Below are 24,949 nucleotides of genomic sequence, written 5' to 3'. Positions count from 1 at the left end.
GAGGAGTAAATCTGACCGCTACGCGTTAATAGTTAGGTGTACTAACAACACATGCAAGTGACGCTTCTAATTCTACAGGCATGTTCATAATATATCGTCAAGGTTTTGGAAACTTCCGATAGTAACAAAGAACAGATTCACAGGAAAACATCAAAAGAATACTGGCGCGAAATATAAGAATGGAATAAAAACTGAGCATTCACCACGGTGCTTTTGGAGGCTAAGAAGGTAAAGACCATCAAGCCAAAAAACCAAGTTTAAAGCGCTTCTTGAGTGGGCGAAATGAAGACAAGATAACATGATGACTTGGCCTCTAAATCACAGCTAATGAGTCTATCCTTACAGGATACACGAGGAGGGCGATTTGCAGCAGTTACTTTACGCAATGAAGAATTACAAAATATCTAGTTCGCATAGTCTTTAGTTCCACCAACATATAGGAACGGCTGTTTTTTTTTCAGCCTGTGAGTAAAGTTGAAGGTCTTTCAAACGAGCTTGCGTTTTCTACGTCAAAAATGTTGTAAAGTTGCTTATCGTTAATTGCACACAACGTTAATACAATCTAGGGATTCTCTTGCGTCCTCCAATCAAAGTACGGCTTTCTTGCTCTGTTCCAAGTACGCGTTAGTTGCAATAGATCATATCATTAAAACAATACATAGATGATTTCTTTTAATCAGTAATCTTCTCCAAAACACGCACACTACGCAGCAATACGACTTTTCAATCGTTTGCAAATCATATCATAGTTCATGTTAGTTGCCACATTGAGCGCTAAGGACATCCAAAGATGGGTTCCAACACAGAGAACATAAATATTTCAGCAAATTTTGGCATTTAAAAATTTTACTTCGTCAGAGAAGTTACGTGAATCAAGAGACGCGCAATTTATGACAGTGCCAATTACTTTGTTTTGACGAAAACACTTTATTAATGCACATGATAGAGGTTAGGGTTAATACGCGAATATCGCGGCAGAGGGACACGTTGTCTTTGTTGTTGTGTAGATTTGTTAGTACTGTTGATACTTCCGCAAATCTGTCATGCTAAACTGTTCTTACATCAAACCAAAATGGCGTTTTTGTTTGTGACAGTATGTTTGGAGAGTGGCAGATAAAGAAATAAACAAACACGCATTTATCAGATTACAAAACGATTACTTGTTTTAGAATAGTGATTCCGTCTGATTATGTTTAGTGCTGAAAAACTGATTTTGCAGTGTCAGGTTTTAGTTAATATATAAACCTAATGGACTGTTGCACCCACCTGAGGAATGGATCTTTGCGAAGTTAAGTTGACAACAAATATTAAAGAAAACTTGTCAGCATGATGTTAATTTGAATGTGACGAGTTGTGGAGAATAAGTGAGCCGTGTCTGTCCGTCGCTTGCCGCATGTAAACAACGATAGTGACCAAGAACCCAGGTGTTTAACGCGAAGTCGGTTTCTTCATTGGGAAGAAGGAGTAAACCATAATTATGGCCTTCAATGAGGTAAGGATAGCATAAGCTTCACAGTGTGTTTTATCGTTAAAAGCAATGTAAATATTTTTCAGATGAAAGTGTGTGCATCTCCCCCTGCAGTTTCCTACTCCCTGTGAGAGAAAATTACCCTCAGTTGATCGTGTATTATACTCCCTTGCAGCTATTGGGAAACACTGTGTGGCTGTCATTAGATTTGACATTTTGTTATTACTGTTGTAATACACAAACTTTACTTAGGTGTGCTTCAGAGAGGCAGAACTGACTTCTACCAGCATTTTTAGCCCCATAATAAACTGTTCTCTTAGTCGGTGAATATAAGTGTAAAAGCCATTTCCATTCCCACAGAAAACGTAGGATTGGCGGTTAGAGTGTGATATTGGAAACTCGTACCGCCCTCACCCCTCTCAGAAAGATTGGTGTCGATCGAGGTTTAGGTTAGGTTGAAATGTGATTTGGTTGTCATTTTGTGAAGACGACGGATATGAATGACAAAAAAGGCTGCGGTAATAGATTGCCCTGTAGCGTAGCCAACTGTTTACGTTCGCACCATATTTAAACGCGCTTTGCTGTATTTTACGCACTTTTCGTCATCAAAACAAATACTGCAAGATACATTCAGCAAATATGTATTAGGTACATGAACAACGAAAAATGACGAGGAGTTCCACTACATAACTTTTGTTTTTCTTCAGAAGCATCTGTCGACAATATTGGCCTGTTATATATAACCAACTAGTCTATACTACTTGTTTATGTTGACACAGTTACACCATTCGTTTTGTGGAAGTGGTTTGCCAAGTGCAGGCTGTTTTCTTCTAGGGCCTATGTTTCGGTACAGGGTGACCTTGAACTGTTTGCTGTGCAATTGTTACTTAGGTCTACTTTATAATAAGGAAGTACAAAAGAATAGTATATTGATTGTCCATTACCAGGATTGCCTGTACCTGTGTAACTAGGTACTGTTTTGTGCATTGAAGATATTAATCCCAGGTGAGGTTGTAACACAAATGCTCCAATTATGATTTACACTCTCAAACAAAACTAAAACCAGAGCCAAATCAGATAAATAAAATTTTAAGACAGTAAATTCAAAGCTCTCCCTTGTCTCCATCTAAACATAAATGGAACCAAAACAGAACAACTAAACCAATGGCTGAAAAGAGTATAAGCTCTCTCATCAGCTCTTTCTCCCCCTTCAACAGTGAGAATGAAAGATGTACATACATACATTCATTAATCCTTGTTCCAAAGATTATGAATACGACATTTCATAGTGACGTGGAACGTGAAAGAAAGTACATTGTCCCAGGGTTCGTCCACCCTGTCTTTTACATTAATTTATGTAGCGAAAGTAAAATTATAGATAATGTTGCTTTGTAGATACTTGACTATCTTATATCTCGTTATCATGATCCCCAAATAATGTAGGCCCGTGCAGTGAAAGTAGAAAAATTGTTACATATTTTTGTATAATTTGCAAATTTTCTATTCAATTCTTGTGTCAGTGGCCTATTTTGTTGGCCAGGGTGCTAAATAAAATACAACAAATTGTCTACCCAAAAAATTCAGTCTCTAAATTTACCCAACAGAGTTTAACGAAAACAATGTTTCCTTTCTTCAAAACATTCCCATATAACTTACATGAACATCTATTTTCCACTTTTGAATGGGCAGTACTGACCTGTTACTATCCTAGCAGTCCCTCTTATTTCATTTAGCATCTGCTGTCAGATGTAAGTGACAACAATTCCTGATAGCCTGGATCATTAAGCTACTCTAAAATAGATCACACTGATGTCTTGTTTGAGTTTTCCTTAACACATGTACCATAGTTTCCCAGAATCCTCCTTTGCCACATTGCACTACTGGATGTTTAAATAGGATTCTAATTTTACCATCTCCTACTCTTTATGGGCATTACCTTGCATTTTTGAAAATTATACCAACTCTGCTATTCGGTGACTTTCTGTGTATTGTTACAATCATCCAGGAACAAGATTTCTCTCTAATCAGCACCAGCCTCAGCGAGCAGTTTCTGTGTGCCTGTTATTTAAATTATCCTTGTACCATGACTATTTAAGCTGAATAATTTATTCTAGTAGCATTTGATGCATATTAGGCCATCCAATGGCCATCAGGTTTTCAGTTTCTCGCGCAAATTCCTACAATAGTTTATGCCATGTAATTTACTAGTTGGTACAGTTTTTGTCGTATGAAACTTTACAGCTGTTCCTATACAGTTGTTAGAGGGTTGGAGTTGCCTTGACAAGAGACAGTTACAGGGTATAGGGACAGTATTGATTGTAACATTAGGCTACAACAGCTAAGACTTGAAATTTTTTAGCTGGCGACTATAACTGGAAGTTGCAGATAGCCAAGACATAGTACGAAATAATTATATCACGTAATAAAGAGTAAGATGGAAGTAACATTGAAAGAACAATAACATGTATATAATGTCACTGTTTAACAGATAAAAATGGAAACATTGATCACAAAAAAGTATAAATGCACCATTCTAAAGCAAAATGTGTAGAGGTATTGAAGTAGATGGAAGGAAAAGTAAGAGAATGCTGCGGTTGTTCTAGTTTATCTTAAATATATACCCTATAACAAAAATTATAATTGTTTCATTTCTTTATTTATTTTTATTTCTATTGATTTGTCCAAGTACCATCTCACACTGACGTAGGATTTGTCAAGGTAATACACCAAAAATCAGTAGGTCAAAATGTTCAACACACAGCACACATAACATGCTCTATATGAGGATAGTGGTCAGCCATGCCCTTGACTGAGGCACCATCCTGACGTTTGCTTTGGCGATATTGGTAAACCCAAATCAGGATGGCTGGACTGAGCAACTCATTCCTCCCGAATATGAGGTTAGGGTCAAAACTTCTGCACTGCTTCATTTGATAAATCCCTATTGCATAATGTTCCTTGGTTTACAAGCAGTTTGTTTCAAGTAACTTGTATTATAAAACATAGTTTCATTCCTCACTGCTATGTATTAATGTACACTCTGAGGACACTCTCTTAAGTCTCCTGGATTGTGAAGATACTGCTGTGCCCCCTCCACCAACTCCAGACTCCACTCCCACCATGTTCAACTGTGCTCCTCAGTGTACCTGAAAAACTGAGGCTGCAAAGATTGCTGTCGTGCATTTTGCATCTTGAGACATGATTTTGTTGTGAAAGCAGTAAACCATGATCTTGTATGGAAATGCAACAAGGTGCTCTAGTTTCCCCTTAGTACTCACAACTCTTAACTCCTGTCGTAACCTTAATGGTATGGTATGTATTACTCATGAAGAACATTTTTGTTACCATTTCAAACAGAGGTATTTTAGTAATGTTTTTCATTTCCTGTGGCATTTTACCCACTAATATAAAATACTTTTTTAAATTTTATTTTTGATATTATTCCATATTGGCATATGTTCTATGAGTATTTATGAAACTATTTATTAATGTTTTTCGTGATATGCACTACAGATTGGTAGATATAGGCCCTAATCACTTGGTGCATCAGGGAAGACCATTTGTTAAACACTTTTTACAGTGAAACCTACTACTACTTCCAGTAATTTTTCCCTCAGCTCTTTTCATCAGATTAAAAACATTGCCTTTTTTTAAAAAAATCCCCGGAAAATAATCCCATATTTAAGAACCGTGTGTACGTAGGCACATTATGCCACCACAAGACGTTGGCTGTTACAAACTGATGATAACACCATAAGAGCATAACATTCTGATGACATTCTTTTTTGCAGTAGGCTTGTGTGTTACATCCCTAAAAATGCTGTGTTTTTTACACAGTCTTTCATACCTAAAAACTTTGTGTTTTTTTATATAGTCTATAGGTTTATGATCTATGCTAAATGTGATAGAATTTCCTTACTATATTCTGAAGTGCATGCTAATTGTGTTCTTTATGTTAAGCATTAATTTATTACATTCTTCTCACTTGTAAACATTCTGAGGGCTTCATTTGCTTTGTGTAATAGGAGTTGTGGAGTTTTGTCATGACTATTATGTTGCTGTCATCAGCAAAACAAACTTCTTCTGCATGTCTTACACTGTTTGGAAAGTGCATTCCATTCCGAGCTGCCAGAGATGGTGGTCTTTTGTGCACGAGGTATGCTTGTGTGTGTGAATTCATTCACACAGGCAAGCTATGTTAAGAACGTAGTTGGACCATATACACTGTCCTGAGGAACAAGTTTAACACTCATTCCTATCAAGAGCTTCATGTACCATTTTTATGGACTCTAATGGCTGATATTGTACTTCTCCCTCTTCAGAAACAAAACTATGCTTTGTTAAAACACTTTACTTAAAGCTCTAGTAATCCCTAATCTGGAAGTATGCATTATAATTACAAAACAGTTCATTTGCTTTTACAATGCATTAAAATTTACATTGAATATCAAAATTTGCTGTACCTGTGTTACTTGGATTGAGGTAAAAGCAAGGAACAAGAGATTCCTTTGACACATTCATAAATATTATGTAAATATTTACCAGAGAGGCATCTTTAAACCTCTGAGGAAACAATAAAGGTGAGATTGAAAAGTGGATAGGTGGTTGTATCATACTATAAATCACAGAACACCATGACCCATACAAATTACAGCGAAATAGAAACTAGTATTACAGTGGGGTGCCAGACAAATATGCTCATTGTTATGATATTTTTATTGTGTAATCACATTCTCTCAAATAAGAGAAACATAAATACAAATAAGTTCTAATTTTTTTAATTAATTTATTTAGTTAGACATTCTCCAATACAATGAGTTCTTTCCCGCATAACAATACACTTCGACCTTATTACAGTGAGTAATTTATTTTTATTTTTTTATTTATTTAGTCATTCTTAGACCACCCATTACATCCGTGTTAGACATGTCAAGATCATTACAGTACCAGTATATACATGTTTAAAACATGTGCAAAGAAAGGTGGGATTAGGTGAGTATAGGGGAAATACTACACAAGTACTAAAAATTCTCTGTTCAGGATATCTCTCCTTTGAAGCCAGGTAGTCATCAGTCTTCTTTCTTCTTCTTCTTCTTCTTCTTCCCTCATTATCCCAACCCAGTGTCATGTTTACTGTTCTTGGTTCCCCACTTCATCTTATATGTCCATACCATTGCAATGTTCTTTGATGCTTCGTATCATATAATTCATCTTCCACTTTTTAAAATTCGTATAGAACAATGATACACACCCTAAGATTTATAATGACATTATTGTACCAACAGATATGGGCAATACAGTAAATAATTTGTTCTTGTGATATAAAAATGGAGACATAACAAAGATAAAAAAACTGAGATGTTAGTAAACAAGACATTCATTTTTCTTCATCATTGCAGATTCCATTAATAATGGGCACTCTTCCATTTATAACTGGACATTGATTTTAATTCTGTGGCTAGATGCCCTTACTGTCATCTCAGTTCTCAAGTATTCTAATGAAGGAAAGTTGTGTGTACTATTCCTCCATGAACAATATAATGTTTGTTCCATGTTTCTTTCATGTCTTAATAGTTTCTCTTTTATTTCTGAGAAAATCAGAATGTGCAACAGAAAATTATATTTTTTCTCCAGTCATAAATGATCTCAGTAGGCATGCAACATCACTTAAATTGGAAAAAGTCTGCCATAATACTTTTGTGGAATGTGCTTCTATATGGTAATGAATACAGAAAGTATTAAGGCAAAACATGTAGTCTGTATGTTCAAGAAGGTGCTGAGACATGAGTTGTGTAGAAAAGAAACCAAATGATGAAGTGCTAGAGATTATATATGAAACAGTGAAATAAATCCTGAAAATTGACACAACTAATTACCCAGTATGTATTTGAAGGCAAATACCTGGAAGGAAAGTGACAGTGAAGAAAACAACCTTGAGTATGGCATATATAGAGAATTATGGACCCTCATGATATGAAACTGTAGAGACAGTTGCTTTTCATGGAGAAGAGACTGGTTGTGCATGACAGGGCATACCATTGTGAGTTTGAGGATGAATTATTGTTACAAATGATAACTGTAATAGTGAAAATTTGCCTGTTGGTATCTGTCTTTGGTTCTTCGGCTGACATTTGTTTGATGCTTTTTCTGACATTTCACCAGCACAAATGGCTGGCATTGTCAGAGCTTCACCATGCATTATTGGTGGTGGGCTGGAGCCAACTCACAGCCGCAGATTATATGCATCTGGCACGTGAACATCCAAAAGCTTTTGCATAGTCAATCCTGCTGTGGTTCTCCCCATGCTACCTGCAATGGTCATTTGCTGCAGTACGGGAATCCATGATCCATTCACATAGAGGCTTTCTTCCTTCTTGTTGAAGCTGTTGTCATGTTAGTGTATTCCTATAGCTTCCCTGAACAAGTGAGTGTGATCTGGATTTCGGGAAAGCAGATCCATAAGTGAAGCTATTTGCTTTTCTTTTTTGTCTGACTGGTTTTATGTGGTCACCACACATTTCTCTCCTATGTCAACCTCTTTATTTCTGAATAGCAGTTGCTCTGTATGTCCTCAATAATTTACTGGCTGTATTTCAGTCTCTGTCCTCCTCTGCAGTTCCTTTTATTACCATGGATGTTTGGATGTTATTCTCTGATGCCTAAACACACATCCTGTCATCGTGTTGCTTCTGTTTGTCAGTGCTTTCCGTACATTCCTTTCCTCACTGAATCTGCGGATAATTTCCTCATTCCTTGTCTTATCAGTCTACCTGATTCTTCTGCAGCACCACATCTCAAACACCTCGATTCTTGTTTGTTCCGGTTTTCCCATTCTCCATGATTCACTACCATACAATGCTTTGCTCCAAATGTACATTCTGAGAAATTTCTTCCTCCAATTAAGGTCTATGTTTGACACCAGTAGACTTCTCTTGGCCAGAAATGCCCTCCCTGTCTGTACTAGTCTGCTTTTTATTTCCTCTTTGCTTTGTCTGTCACAAGTTATTTTGCTTCCTAGGTACCAGAATACCTTAAATTTGTCTACTTGACAATCCTAGTTTTGCTATTAAGCTTCTCACTGTTCTCGTTTCTACTACTTCTCATTACTTTTGTCTTTTTCCAGTTCATTTTCAAATCATAATGGATATTCATAAGAGTGCTCATTCCATTCAACAGATCCTGCAATTCTGCACTTTTCCTGAGGATAGCAATGTCACCAGTGAATCTTATCATTGATATCCTAATACCCTGAATTTTAATTCCACTCTTGAACCTTTCTTTTATTTCCATCACTGTTTCTTTGATTTGTAGATTGAACACTAGGGGCAAAAGACTGCATCCCTGTCCTACGTACTTTTTAATCTGAACACTTCGTTCTTGCTCTTCTAATCTTACAGTTCATTCTTAGTTCTTGTACATATTGTATGTTATCCATATTGACAAATCCAAGGAGCATATCACCCATATTGAGAAATACAAGGAGCATCTTAACTTTTCTTTGTCTTGCTTCCATTGTCCATTGCAAAATCATAACTGCCTCTCTGGTGTCATTACCTTTCCTAAAGCCAAACTGATTACTATGCAACAGATATTCAGTTTTCTTTGCTCTTCTCCTCTAAATTGTTATTGACAGCAACTCGGTCGTATGAGATGTTAAGCCGAATGTGTGGCAGTTTTCACATATATGTGTCCATGCTGTCTTTGCAAATGTGTGGATGATATTTTTCCGAAACAATGGTAGTATGTCGAAGGTCTCATAGATTGTAAACACCAACCTGAATAGTTGTTACGTTGCTATTTCCCCAAATGATTTTAAACTGCATTATAAGTGTGCTTAATGAGAAACACTCTTCTTGTTGTCTCTTTACATATCTCACAAATTAAGTTTTTGATATTGTAAATAACTCTCCATAAGCATATGAAACTAGAGGCTTCAGTGATGAGTGGTTCTGGTCATCTGTCTCCAACAGGTAGCAATTGGTTGAACTCACAACTCAACAAGAAAGGAAAGTTCATTCAGATGAAGCATTAGTAAACTGTGGCATACCACAATTCTCCACCCTATGATCTCTCCTCTTTCTGCTGTACAGCGATGACTTACTCAAAAATTTACTATCCACAGTTCCTGTCTTAGTTGCTGGTGACACCAGCCTGCTCTTCCAGAACAGCTCACTGGAGATTATGATAACTGACATAACTGACAGCAGTGGAAGACTCCTGTTCTGGCTGTATCAGAATAAACTACTGCTAAATAGTATCAAAACAATACTCATGGTCTTAGGCTCCTTACAGGATCCACACTGAGCCCTTATCTTTTCATAATGAAGTAGCAGAGCATGTAAATGAAAAACATTTCTTGGGCTATTGGTAGACAACTCTACAGTAGCATGTGCACAAAGATAAGCTACTTAAAAGAATGTGCAGCTTTTGCCGTGCCTTAGGAATACTCCATCAAAGCAGTGACTTAATTACCTGTAGGTCAGTTCATTTTGCTCTACTGCATTCTGTTATAACTCACATTCTACCCTTCTGGGGCTATCACATATGTCAATTTTTATGATTCAGAAAAGAATCTTAAAGATAATGAAAAATACACGACTTTATACTGCTACAAGACCAGTACTCAAGGATTTAAATATTTTACCTGTTCTGTATATTTGTATTCTCTAGATAGTCTCTTTTGTAAAAAAGAATCTGCGTAGCTTCCAATTGAACAGTGACATTCGTTTCCATCTCACTCAAACCCATAGTAGCACCCATCTAAAAATCCATAGGCTAAGCAAACTTCACAATAGTTGAGATATATTAGGAACTTGCTTTATAATAAATATTCAACTTCTGTAACAAGTAAAAGCTCTCCTTTAGGAAGATTGTCACAAACTTACTTCACCAACATAGGTTCTACTCCCTGTATGACTACTTGACGCCATTTTACATTACTGTGATGCTTTTGTTCTGTCTTACAACATGTTGTTGTTGTGGTCTTCAGTCCTGAGACTGGTTTAATGCAGCTCTCCATGCTACTCTATCCTGTGCAAGCCTCTTCATCTCCCAGTACCCACTGCAACCTACATCCTTCTGAATCTGCGTAGTGTAGTCATCTCTTGGTCTCCCTCTACGATTTTTACCCTCCACGCTGCCCTCCAATACTAAATTGGTGATACCTTGATGCCTCAGAACATGTCCTACCAACCGATCCCTTCTTCTGGTCAAGTTGTGCCGCAAACTTCTCTTCTCCCCAATCCTGTTCAATACTTCCTCTTTAGTTATGTGATCTACCCATCTAATCTTCAGCATTCTTCTGTAGCACCACATTTCGAAAGCTTCTATTCTCTTCTTGTCCAAACTATTTATCGTCCATGTTTCACTTCCATACATGGCTACACTCCATACAAATACTTTCAGAAATGACTTCCTGATACATAAATCTGTATTCGATGTTAACAAATTTCTCTTCTTCAGAAATGCTTTCCTTGCCATTGCCAGTCTACATTTTATATCCTCTCTACTTCGACCATCATCAGTTATTTTGCTCCCCAAATAGCAAAACTCCTTTACTACTTTAAGTGTCTCATTTCCTAATCTAATTCCTTCAGCATCACCCGACTTAATACGACTACATTCCATTATCCTCGTTTTGCTTTTGTTGATATTCATCTTATATCCTCCTTTCAAGACACTATCCATTCCGTTCAACTGCTCTTCCAAGTCCTTTGCTGTCTCTGACAGAATTACAATGTCATCGGCAAACCTCAAAGTCTTTATTTCTTCTCCATGGATTTTAATACCTACTCCAAATTTTTCTTTTGTTTCCTTCACTGCTTGCTCAATATACAGATTGAATAACATCGAGGAGAGGCTACAACCCTGGCTCACTCCCTTCCCAACCACTGCTTCCCTTTCATGCCCCTCGACTCTTATAACTGCCATCTGGTTTCTGTACAAACTGTAAATAGCCTTTCGCTCCCTGTATTTTACCCCTGCCACCTTCATAATTTGAAAGAGAGTATGCCAGTCAACATTGTCAAAAGCTTTCTCTAAGTCTACAAATGCTAGAAACGTAGGTTTGCCCTTCCTTAATCTAGCTTCTAAGATAAGTCGTAGGGTCAGTATTGCCTCACGTGTTCCAACATTTCTACGGAATCCAAACTGATCTTCCCCGAGGTCGGATTCTACTAGTTTTTCCATTCGTCTGTAAAGAATTCGCGTTAGTATTTTGCAGCTGTGACTTATTAAGCTGACAGTTCGGTAATTTTCACATCTGTCAACACCTGCTTTCTTTGGGACTGGAATTATTATATTCTTCTTGAAGTCTGAGGGTATTTCGCCTGTCTCATACATCTTGCTCACCAGATGGTAGAGTTTTGTCAGGACTGGCTCTCCCAAGCCTTGTTTCGACTCAGGTCTTTCAGTGCTGTGTCAAACTCTTCACGCAGTATCGTATCTCCCATTTTATCTTTATCTACATCCTCTTCCATTTCCATAATATTGTCCTCAAGTGCATCGCCCTTGTATAAACCCTTTATATACTCCTTCCACCTTTCTGCCTTCCCTTCTTTGCTTAGAACTGGGTTGCCATCTGAGCTCTTGATATTCATACAAGTGGTTCTCTTCTCTCCAAAGGTCTCTTTAATTTTCCTGTATGCAGTATCTATCTTACCCCTAGTGAGATAAGCCTCTACATCCTTACATTTGTCCTCTAGTCATCCATGCTTAGCCATTTTGCACTTCCTGTCGATCTCATTTTTGAGACGTCTGTATTCCTTTTTGCCTGCTTCATTTACTGCATTTTTATATTTTCTCCTTTCATCAATTAAATTCAATATTTCTTCTGTTACCCAAGGATTTCTACTAGCCCTCGTCTTTTTACCTACTTGATCGTCCGCTGCCTTCACTACTTCACCCCTCAAAGCTACCCATTCTTCTTCTACTGTATTTCTTTCCCCCATTCCTGTCAATTGCTCGCTTATGCTCCCCCTGAAACTCTGTACAACCTCTGGTTCTTTCAGTTTATCCATGTCCCATCTCCTTAAATTTCCACCTTTTGCAGTTTCTTCAGTTTTAATCTACAAGTCATAACTAATAGATTGTGGTCAGAGTCCACATCTGCCGTCTTTCAACATATAGTCCTTATTTATTCTTATGATAATATAGTAAAAAAAGTAAATACATGTGCAATTGTTGTTGTTGTTGTTGTTGTTGTTGTTGTCTTCAGTCCAGAGACTGGTTTGATGCAGCTCTCCATGCTACTCTATCCTGTGCAGGCTTCTTATCTCCAAGTAACTACTGCAACCTACATCCTTCTGAGTCTACCTAGTGTATTCATCTCTTGATCTCCCTGTATGACTTTACCCTCCACACTGCTCTCCAATACTCAATTGGTGGTCCATTGATGCCTCAGAATATGTACTACCAACCGATCCCTTCTTCTAGTCAATTTGCGCCACAAATCCCTCTTCTCCCCAATTCTATTTAGTACATCACATGATCTACCCACCTAACCTTCTTCTGTAGAACCACATTTCAAAAGCTTCTATTATGTGCGTGTCCAAACGACTCTTATAACTGCCATCTGGTTCCTGTATGGATTGTACCTTTAGAATTTGAAAGAGAATATTCCAGTCAACGTTGTCAAAAGCTTTCTCTAAGTCTAAAAATACTAGAAATGTAGGTTTGCCTTTCTTTAATCTATCTTCTAAGATAAGTTGTAGGGTCAGTATTGTCTCGTGTCTTCCAACATTTCTACGGAATCCAAATTGATCTTCCCTGAGGTCGGCTTCTACCAGTTTTTCCATTCGTTTGTAAAGAATTCATGTTAGTATTTTGCCGCTGTGACTTATTAAGCTGATAGTTCGCTAATTTTCATATCTATCAACACTTGCTTTCTTTGGGATTGGAATTATTATATTCTTCTTGAAGTTTGAGGGTATTTTGCCTGTCTTGTACATCTTGCCCTCCCAAGGCTATCAGTAGTGCTAATGGAATGTTGTGTACTCCCGGGACCTTATTTTGACTCAAGTCTTTCAGTGCTCTGTCAATTTCTTCACGCAGTTGTCATATCTCCCATTTCATTTTCATCTACGTCCTCTTCCATTTCCATAATATTGCCCTTGAGTACATCGCCCTTGTATAGACCTTGTATATACTCCTTCCAACATCCTGCTTTCCCTTCTTTGCTTGGAGCTTGTTTTCCTTCTGAGCTTTTGATATTAATGCACATGGTTCTCTCTTCTCCAAAGGTATCTTTAATTTTCCTATATGCAGTATCTATCTTACCCCTAGTGATAAATGCCTCTACATCCTTACATTTGTCCTCTAGCCATCCCTGCTTAGCCATTTTGCACTTCCTATCGATCTCATTTTCGAGGCATTTGTATTTCATTTTGCCTGTTTCATTTACTGCATTTTTATATTTTCTCCTTTCATCAATTACATTCAATATCTCTTCTGGTATCCAAGGATTTCTGCTAGCCCCTGTCTTTTTACCCACTTGATCATCTGCTGCCTCCATATTTCATCTCTTAAAGCCACCCATTCGTCTTATACTGTATTTCTTCACCCTTTTGTGTCAATTTTTCCCTAATGCTGTCTCTGAAACTCTCTGCAACCTCTGGTTCTTTCAGTTTATCCAAGTCCCATCTCCATAAATTCAGATATTAGTGAATGTTAAAAATGTATATTCACTTTGGGTCGACCGAAGTATCCAATCCCATCTGTCGGCTTTGACCCGTGACGTAAGGCTGTTGTTGTGTGTGACGCCACGACGGTGTGGAATTTAGTTTGTGAAAGTGGCGTGTTTGTAGGTGTCGTTTTGATGCTCTCTGGTGGTGTGTTAGGTGATGTATTTGGTTTAGTTTGCGAGTGTGGCGTTGTGTGTGAATTTTAGTAAATTGCTTTTTTTATGTCTTTAGTAGGTATGGATATGGCTGACAGGGTCAACAGTTTTCAGTTGTCGGCTATGATGGCGGACAGTGCGTTGTCTCTAATAAAATTTCTTCAACTATTCGGATTTTTGGATGAAATCGTGAATTGTTCAGTGTGTCGTGAAGAAATGAGGCTTACTTAAAGTTCCGACATCCGGGCCAAGGATGGCTGTATGTGGAGATGTCGTAAGGATAACAGGTCAAGGGAAGTGTTCGATCACAATGTGTGGCTGTGAATGCTGGTATCGGGAGATGTTTTTGAGCTGTATTGGTCAAGGGAAATGTTAGGTCCTAATTTATGGGATCGGGAGCTGCTGTTGAACTATATAGGTCAAGGGAAGTGTTCGAGACCAGTTTATGAGATCGGGAGCTACTGTTGAGCTATATAGGTCGAGGGAAGTGTTCGATCCCCATTTATGAGATCGGGAGCTGCTGTTGAGGTATATAGGTCAAGGGAAGTGTTCGATTCCAGATGATATTGTGTTTAGTGGTATTTGGAGAGTTTTGTAATGTCAGTTTTTTTCGTCGTTTTGCGTGGTTTTGTTTGGGGGTGGGTGTCTAAATTTGTTTATATTTAATTTGTCCCCACCCAAAAACCCCCTATTTCCCGCGCTTGTCCCGTTAGTGTCATTAGGCTTTTTGTAGAACGTGTGTGTGTTTTTCGATGTATTTTCGTCCTCATAATGTGTACGTAACGATTTAATATGCGCCATATTGGAATCGTGGTTTATGGTCGTTTCCACCATATTTGTGACGTCATGAGTCAAAGCAGATGGGCGGGATCGGACGCTTCCATATTTCCTTCACTTCTTCTGCATCTAGCCTAGTTTTATGTATATGTTGCAGTACAAATCTGAGACAAAACTAATGTTGTGATCCTATAACACATAATTATTCCACAGTGACCCAAATTGTAATGCATTTTAAATGTTAATATGGTTTACTGGACTAATAAACAATAAATAACATCAGAATATTTGGATTCAGGAGTGTAAATTTTGCCTAACCTAATATTTCTGTTGGATAGATTCTGATTGTGCCAGTAAATAGGTGGCTAATAGTGGTCTGTGAAAATGTTTTTTTAAGTGATAGAGAATAGCAGCAGCTGATTAGTAGAGGAGGAGGATCAATGTTGATTTTTTCCTCACAAAATAGCTATTTTTTCTCCAAATACACATATACAAAGTAATTTAGAAATAATTACGCCAGGTGAACAAAAAATATTTTTTATTAGATGAATGAATGATGTGGAACCCTACTAATTTGGACTCATATACAGATTTGTTATAGTTTTTTGTTAGCTGTTGTTTTGGTGATCACAATAATATAATATCACCAAAATTCAATATTTAAAAATGTTGTGTGAAGCTATTATAAACCGTCTGATTATTTCCAGAATGAGATTTTCACTCTGCAGCGGAGTGTGCACTGATATGAAACTTCCTGGCAGATTAAAACTGTGTGCTGGACCAGCACACAGTTTTAATCTGCCAGGAAGTTTCATGTCTGAATATTATTATTTTAAATGTGATGTCAAACAAACTACATTTAACTTAATAACAAATGTGCATATGAGAACAAATGAATACATCAAACACAAACATGGGCTCCTAAAGATGAGTTGCTTTCTATTTGCTTGTCTACAGTGATCTTGTTCTGGTGCATCTTGATGCAATGTCCAACAGTAGTCTTCAAGAATAGAACAGTTCGTTGGTTCCTCATATATTGATTCCATTGTTCACTTGCCTTGGTGGAACCATTCACAAAAGTCATCGTTAAATGCACCAATCTTCCAGAAGATAAAACTAAAAGTGAGTGGAGAAAGTGCATTGTCAGTAATATGTTGCAGCTGAAGTGATGGTACTTGTCCAGCAGGTTGTTAAACCAGCTCAGCACAAATTGCAGATCTCCTGTTACCCAAGACACCATGCACAGCACTTTTAAACATTTCCCAAGCATGTTTCTCTTTGCTGTGGATGACTAATTTCAAGGCCAGTGGAAATTTATCTCTCAGGTACTTGAAATCATCTCTATTCTTGTTCATACCCGTAAAAAGATCTAAATGAGGCTAAGTTTGATGTGTAAAGGTAGCACAGTTAGAGCTATCTACCAGCGGACTGTGCCAGATGGTCTCCCAATCAAGTCATAGTGTTTCCCTTGGAAACAAGTTTCTTCTGCTGTAATATGCAGATCTTCCCAGACTGCCCCATTCACATAGAAACAGTAGTATTTTGTGTATTCCGAGTGCATGGCCAGCAATATTGTAATCAACTTGAAATCTCAACAGATTTGCTAGTTTGGTTGTTGTACATGGGCCTAATGGTTTTCGGACGTAATTTCGTATCTGCACGTTTTTCCTTCAAATGGAGAGCATTGCCTACAGGAACTGAAGGCATACAATTTCCATTACGCATATGTGACAACATAGCTTTTAAACTATGCTTTGATGTGTTGTGACAGGTGATAACAAATGAATTGAGTTCCAAACAGATGACAAATGACAGATTATTGCATGGGTAAAATGTAAGAATTGAAACATATTTACAGTCAAAATGAACTCTTCTCTTTTGTTGTACAACATTGTCTTTGAGATGACTGTGTATCAGAGTGCATATACATTTCTGTACATTGATAGAACCAGTCTAACACTTGTGACGAAATAGACTGTTATTGGTAATACAACTCGAGGCACTGTTCAGTAGAAACTCTTTCTTGTAGCACTGTTCGTAGATATAGTTTACGAACATATGCAAGAACATTCATATTAACTTGAAGAGTATAACTGGTTGTTTCTAACTCTTCTCACGGATACTATTCTCGCTGCTTGCTGTGGTATGTAGCCTAGTGGAGAACTGACCTCGTGTCCATGCATTGGTCTGTTCCAAGACAGGCCACAGATGGTGGTGCGGAGACCTTCTGTGGGTGTGTCTAACTACTCCCATCTCGCTGATGTGTCCTGCCGTACTCCGATAGCAAGTAGCACGTTAGTGGTGTCGATAGCAGATGCCAGTGCTACATCACGTGATGCATTGATAAATTACCTCCATTCTTCTTATCTTTGTACATTCAAAGCTGTCTTCAGACATTCAAGGTGTAGCAGACATTTAGATTATTGTTTTTTAAAATATTGAATGAAATAGTTTTCCTGTCTCCTGTATGTTGACATATTATTGTGTGGTTTTAGAAGATTTCACTGCTTCAGCCTAGAACCTAGGAGTGCAGATTTGTTTTTTGGTAGGTCCATATCTTAAATTCAATCACTTAGATCACCTTGAGTTAATTTATGTGGGTCACTAACTGATTCAGCTGAAAAACCAGGATCCTCTGATTTTGAAGCAAAGGGTTTGGGAAGGGGTATTTCCTGCATTTTATTTAATTGGTATCTGCCCTCAGACTGTAACCCCCAGCCGATTCAGTACAGGCAGATGATCCCCACATGAAACTGGATGGATAGCTAATGGGATGTTGGGGTATACAATGTTCCGCCTCTTCTTTCTTGATATAACATTGTGTGAATAACAGGTACCATGGAAAAATTGTAGTTATCTACAAGTTGATCAGCTCCCTCTATATCACAGGGGTGCCAAAGGGTATTGACTGTCCAGTTTTATTCATGCATCCATGTATATTTACAAAGAAAGAAATTGCAGCAAAAGTGAGGTGGCACCGTTGGTCGTGACCACCTAATTTCACACAAAAATAGTGGTGATAAGCTGCCTTCAGGAATGAAGAAATAAAATGCTTCTGTCTGGCAAATGATCCATATCCTCAAACATAACCAAATTAGTCAGAATGGTTTACACATTTACTTGATATTATAGTGTTCTAGTTGAGTCTGCTCACAAATTCAAACCAAAACAACAAAAGAACATTTCTTCTTGTAGAAATAGAAAACAGCCAGTCACTTGAAAATTGGAAGGTTTATGAAAACCCCTTCACCATGTTTGCAGTGTTTATAAAAAGTCTTCTTCACAAGGAAATGTAAATAATTTTACTATGTATTGTGGCAGAGGCAGGCGAAAGGTGCCAGTCAGGTATAAAATTTCACATCCATAATAAATTAAAACTTATACAACATGGTTGTTGTCATTTGGTATTTCCCCATCCCCAATGTACACATAGTACCTCTGCCACTGATTGGATTAGATTAGATGCAGTTTTTGTTCCACAAGGCCCAAAAATGAGATGATTCTTGGGGGTGTGGAACATGTCAGGAAGTATAACATGAAAAACAGACCATTTGAATGTGTTACTTCCTTGATCATTTGTCAGGAGAGTGTCAAGATATAATAAACATGTTACAGCAAACTGGAAATACTAATATTTGCAAAATTAATACCATGTCAGAATGAAACATAGTTATGCACTTTTAATAAACTGACCATACACAAAATACCTAATCTTGACTGTTGTGACCAAGTACTGTCAAATCTGAAATCTAGCAGATATTTTTACTTAAGCTGGTCTAACATTCCATGTTAAGATATTCATCTATAGAGTAGGAGTTGTCGCAAAAAAGTCGTCTAACTCTGCTTTGTATGACACCAAATTTTTAATGGTTGCTGACAATTTATTGAAAATGTTTGTTCCTGAATGTTGGACCCCATTTTGGACCACGGTAAGTGATTTCGGGTCTTTTTGTACGTTTTCTTATTCCTAGTATCGATACTATGTTTTGAGCTTTTGGTTGGAAATAGATATATTATTTGCAACAAATTTCATTAAGGAATAAATATGCTGAGAAGCTGTAGTTAGAATACCCAGTTCCTTGAAAAAGTTTCTACTTGATGTTTTTCAATTTATATCACAAATGAGACTTATTATGCACGTTTTTTTGCTCGGTTTGACAAGTTTCCCCAGAATACAATCCTATATGACATCCTATCATGAAAGTAAGCAAAGTATGCAATTTCTTTTATGTTTATATCTCCTACATCTGACATCATTCGCCTTGCAAATACCGACTTGTTTAAGCGCTTCAGCAATTCTGTGATGCGCTCTTCCCAACTGAATTTACGTTCAAGTTCCTGCAATTTAACACTATCAACCTCTTCTACCTGTGTGTTTTCATGTGTTATACACAGGAAACCTCGTACAGGTTCTGAACTGCATGTGATGGATCTTTTCAAAGTTTAGTGACAGAGAATTAGCCTTAAACCATTTATTAATGTCAGTGAAAGTAAAATTAGCACCCATTTCTAAATCAGTACTTGACTTGCTAGTTACTGCAGTGTCATCCAGTTGTCTGTATTTCTTCTGAAGAAGATGCTTTTAAAACCATGGTAAATGGGTTTTAATAAACTTCCCAATTTGCAGCTGATTGGCTGTTTACTATTTCTACAAGAAGATTTCATTCTGCAGTTGCTGCTCCAGCCCTGTTCAAAATTTTAAAAGGACATTTTTTTGTTTCAGTACAAGCAATCTGAAAACAAGTAATTAAGTCAAGAAAGGTATATGTAATGAACTAAATAAGGTACACATTGGTATTTTAACATAGTGTCGTTCCTCATGTTTATGTATTATAAAAAGAGTGTTATGTATTGTATGTCTGAAATAAGAGCTAATGATGCATTTTAAATATCAAATTTATTTATTTTTTACAGTGGAGTCAGATTTTTATTGTTATATGTGTTATAAATTTGAGTAAATTGGTGCTAGTCATAATTTGTTGCCAGTACACTTTACAGAAGTAGTCAGCAGTGGCTGCTTTGGCCTGTTAATGTATGAATTGACTCATTCTACATCCCTGAAGGCTCTTCTTAATTATGAGATTGACAGAACACAATGTGTGAATGAATGAATGAGTAACTGAATGAGTGAAGTGTTTTGAGTCTTGAAGGCTTATCTTCAGTTGCTTGACGTATACTTCTGTCATTATTTAATACATGATAGCTCACTTCTATTAGCAACACAGACCTGAAGTGCAGGTAATTTATGTTGTAAAATCATAAATTTTGGACATTACCTTGGATTTTCTGTCACTAGTTAACATTTTGAACACTTCTAGAATATTATATTTGAAAAAGAACAGCTGCTTCAAATAAATAAATAAATAAATAAATAAATAAATAAATAAATCTACTTCTGTAACGCTATTCAGCTGCTGGCTTTATGTAATACTTAAAGCAGCACATTATCATATTATCATACCAGTACTGACGAGCTAAAAAACCTGTTTAACTGTTTAATACAAACATTAGAATTTGCATAATTTACAGCCCTGAATTTAAATGTTCTTATAAATTATAGAACGAGTAGCTAATAAGGTACCCTATTATTTTGCCTTTGAATTGCCAGGGATTTTCAATTTATTGCTTGTTATTGTTCAAGACATACCATGATTGCTTGTACGTTGTAGCTACATGCTTACTCTTCAAACCACTGTGAAGTGCATCACAGAGGGTAGTTTGCATTATACCACATTTGACCTCCTCCCCGCTCCATTCATGTATAGTGCGAGAGGAATGACTGCTTAAATAGTTCAGTGCATGTTGTAAATTAGTCTAATCTTGGCTCCTTGGTCTCTACATATAAGGTGGGATATGTTTGGAGAAAAGTCCATTGTTGCATAGACACAGCCATTGATTTAGGAAAGAAAGGTGTACAAACAGTGCCCGCACCACTTCCATCTTACCAAAGCAGTGATAATAAAAATGTGAGATCAATATAAACAGAAAATAAACTTAAATAACATTTGTCTTCCAACTGAACAACCCAAATTCACGATAGAGAAGTATAGTAAATTTTGTAATGGCCTAAGTTAAAAAGAGTGGAAAGGTACCATGTGGAGAAACTAAAAGCTGAGGCAACAAAGACCAGATACTAGTTGCAACTTAGTAACCACTTTGAAGCACTCAGTGAAGTGGACGCGAATCAGGACCTCGAACTAATGTGGGGAAACATCCAGAGCTCAGTTAGGGATACAGCTAAGGAAACACTCATGGGAAACCCAGTGGGCAAGAAGATCTGGCTTGGAAAGGAATGTGCAGATGCCCTGGAAAGGAGAAAGGAAGCCAGGAACAAATGGCTGAAGGGGACAAATCTGGCACAGGCTAAAGCACAATTTGAGGAGGTCCGAAAGACTACACAAGCAATTCTGAGAAGAGCAAAGAGGAAATACATAAGGAATATCATCACTGAAGCAGAAACAGACTTCAGAGGACAAAAGACGAGGGAAATGTTTCTGAGGGTGAAGTACCTCTGCAAAGGTCACCAGGCCAAGCAGAAATTTGTCAAAGATTCCCGTGATAAGATCCTGACGAACGATAGGGACATAGCTGAGAGATGGAAAGAGTATTTTCGACAGCTGCTAAATTGTGATGAACCCGAACTGCAGTTTGATTTCCAGTACCCAATTACAGCCGATGCAGACTATCCCCCACCTACCCTGGATGAGAAAAAAACCAGAACCAGACACCTTAAACAGAATAAGAGTCCAGGTGAAGATGGAATACAGGCTGAAATGATCCTGGCAGGAGGAGAGAAACTTGCAGAAAAAGTACACCGACTTATACAGGCAATATGGACCAAAGAACTACTACCAGGAGAATGGAAAACAGCTCTGATTTGTCCAATACATAAGAAGGGCGACGAACTGAAATGTGACAACAATCGAGGAATCGCCCTGCTTAACGTCTGTCTGCTATAAGATCCTGCCCAACTGCCTCATACATAGAATTCAGCCAGTGGCAGAATCGGTGATTGGGGAGTACCAGGGAGGTTTCCGGCCAGGACGGTCAACAGTAGATCACATCTTCAGTCCCCGGCAGCTCACTGAGAAACTGGGTGAATATGGTAAAGATTTGCATATTTTAGTCGTTGATTTTAAGAAGGCTTATGATTGAATACTTTGCAAGAGCGTGCTCAACTGTTCAAGGGAGTTTGGCATAGCAGAGAAACTCATCAATCTGATAAAGATGTGTCTGAACAAAACACATGCAAAGGTGAAGATGGGAAATCGCGTAACTGAGGAATTTGAAATTGTGACAGGATTCAGGCAAGGAGATGGGTTGTCACCTATCCTGTTCAACTTTGCCCTCGAGATGATCGTACGCTAGACCTTCCAAGAGAACGAAGGGTTTGAAATTGAAGGAAAGAGACTGGCATACTTAGCCTATGCAGACGACATCTGTTTACTCTCTAGGTCGGAAGAGGAGTTGGAGCAAATGACCAAAGCACTAAAGGAGGCTGCCAGCAAATTTGGGCTAAACATAAATGAAGCTAAGACAGAGTACCTCGTTATGACGCGTGGTCATTGTCAGACTGCTGATCATCTACAATCACTGCAGGTTGGGGACCATTCCTACAAGAGAGTGCAAGAATTCAAATACCTAGGGGCACTTTTCACTGAGAACTCGTCATGTGAAGCAGAGATCAATGCCAGAATACAAGCAGGAAACCGATCCTACCACAGCCTAGCACAACTGCTTCAGTCCAAATCTCTCTCCAGACAGTTCAAGATTCGACTGTAGAAAACCCTGATCCAGCCTTTTGTTCTATATGACTGTGAGACATGGAGTATCCGGAAACATGACTTCCATAAGCTCCTTGTTTTTGAGAGGAAAGTGCTTCAGAAGATCTTCGGTCCAATTCTGGATGCAGATACAGGGGAATGGAGGATCAGATACAACCAAGAGCTTGAAGAACTATACCAGCAGCCCAACATAGCAGGAACTGTCAAAGCCAAACGAATGCAGTGGGCCGGCCATGTGGCCCGAATGGAGGATCACAGATGGCTTGAAAGCTCCTGGATTTCACACCTACAGGAAAGAGACCGCCAGGGAGACCCAAGAAGCGTTGGAGGGATAGACTCCATGAAGATTTAAAATAAATGTCAATAGATGTGGACGAGTGGCGGATAGCAGCAATGGACAGAATACAGTGGAGGAGGAAACTTGTAGATGCGTGCGGTCCACTGGGCCTGATCACGTAGTTGTTGTAGTAGTAGTAGTAGTAGTAGAAGATTCCTACTAAAACAAAGAAGGAAGCATTTTAAATATCAAATTCATTTTTTACAGTGCAGTTACTTGCCAGTAATATGGGTTCTGCCCCTTAAAAGTACTGTAAAAACCACGAATTAATGATCAGCAGATAAAGTATGTGTAGGTAGCAGCTACTGTGTCAAATGGGAACACTGTTGTTAACCAAGTGATTGATAGTCTAACTCTGCTTAGCATACAGGTGACCAATGTGGGCAGTATGCTGCTGCCCAGATATGTAATACAGCTGTAGCAGCAACAACTATGTTGTTCAGTACTGGATGCACACACATGTTCTCTGTTAATGTGCAGGGTTGTGTACATTTTGCAGGAATATGATGGTGTTATAACTTACTACTCAGTTTTGCTTAGTAGCTTCAGACATTACTTTGTACAAAATAAATGTGCTGCACAGAGAACAGATTTCATTGTGAAAGTGAATCAAAGTTCAGTTACCTGTGCTCTCTACATCTGATGATGGTAACTGTAATATGATGTAGCAGGGACATAACAACAATGAAAAAGAAGAGAGGACATGAACAGTTTCATCCTGTGAAAGGTTGTTACTGTAGTAGCTGATTTGTAAGTAATTAGCTGAGTGTCTATGGGTTATTCTTATCCAGATTTAATTGCCTCTTGGCACAAAAATTAACATTTGTTATTAAACTATGCTGATTTGCATGTCTCTGTTGCAAACAGTATTCTGTGTTTTGTGTTTTTTTATTTAAAGAGTTTTTTTTCACTTTATCAATAACTATTCATTAGTTTCACTACATACAGTCACCTATATAACTGAGTTATAAGTTTGCCTGCAAGTGTGAATGGGTCTGTGCTGTTTAAGTTTATGAAGGGCGTTTGAAAAGTCCGTGCAAAGTGCGAGAGATGGCACCACTGGCACATATCAAGGTCATTTTTAGTTAGTAGCATCTTTGGAAAGAACACACCTGAAGTTTCAGCCATATTGGTCTATTTCTTTGTGTTTGGCATTCATGTGAATCAAGTAAGTCGAGTGACTGTCACAAAATGGACGAAAAAGAATTTCATGTGCTGATTAAACATTACTTTATGAAAGGCAAAATGCCTCAGGAGACTAAAGAGAAGCTTGATAAACATTATGGTGCGTGAGATTACTAGTGCTGTGGGCATCTCGAATGAACGGGTACATAATATTTTGCATAAACATTTGGCCATGAGAAAACTATCCACAAGATGGGTTCAAAGATTGCTCATGCTCGACCAAAAACGAAATCTTGTGAAGTGCTGCAAGGAGCCGGCCTGGGTGGCTGAGCGGTTCTAGGCGCTACAGTCTATAACGGCGCGACTGCTATGGTCGCAGGTTCGAATCCTGCCTCAGGCATGGATGTGTGTGATGCCCTTAGGTTTGTTAGGTTTAACTGGTTCTATGTTCTGGGGGACTGATGACCTCAGAAGTTAAGTCTCATAGTGCTCAGAGCCATTTGAACCATTTTTGCTGCAAGGATTGTTTGCAGCTGTTCAGCAAAAATCCACAGGACTTTAAGTGTCATTTTGTCACTGTGGATGAAACATGGATACGTTACTATACTCCTGAGACCATGCAA

At 38.0% G+C, this 24,949-nt stretch overlaps 1 protein-coding gene across 1 annotated transcript in view; it reads left to right on the top strand.

Moving 5' to 3' along the window:
- Positions 1-594: 594 nt before the first annotated feature.
- Positions 595-24,949, top strand: part of LOC126336662 (serine/threonine-protein kinase 26) — a 703,591-nt gene continuing 679,236 nt past the window's right edge. Inside the window, exon 1 of the mRNA XM_050000607.1 lies at positions 595-1,492. Within this exon, the coding sequence (XP_049856564.1) occupies positions 1,478-1,492 (15 nt within the window). The 5' untranslated portion in view covers positions 595-1,477. The remainder of the gene's footprint in view (positions 1,493-24,949) is intronic.

Source organism: Schistocerca gregaria, chromosome 2 (genome assembly GCF_023897955.1).
Source record: "Schistocerca gregaria isolate iqSchGreg1 chromosome 2, iqSchGreg1.2, whole genome shotgun sequence".
Taxonomy (NCBI): domain Eukaryota; kingdom Metazoa; phylum Arthropoda; class Insecta; order Orthoptera; family Acrididae; genus Schistocerca; species Schistocerca gregaria.
The sequence above is the reverse complement of the archived record's forward strand: the minus strand, read 5'-3'. Positions and strand labels throughout refer to the sequence as shown.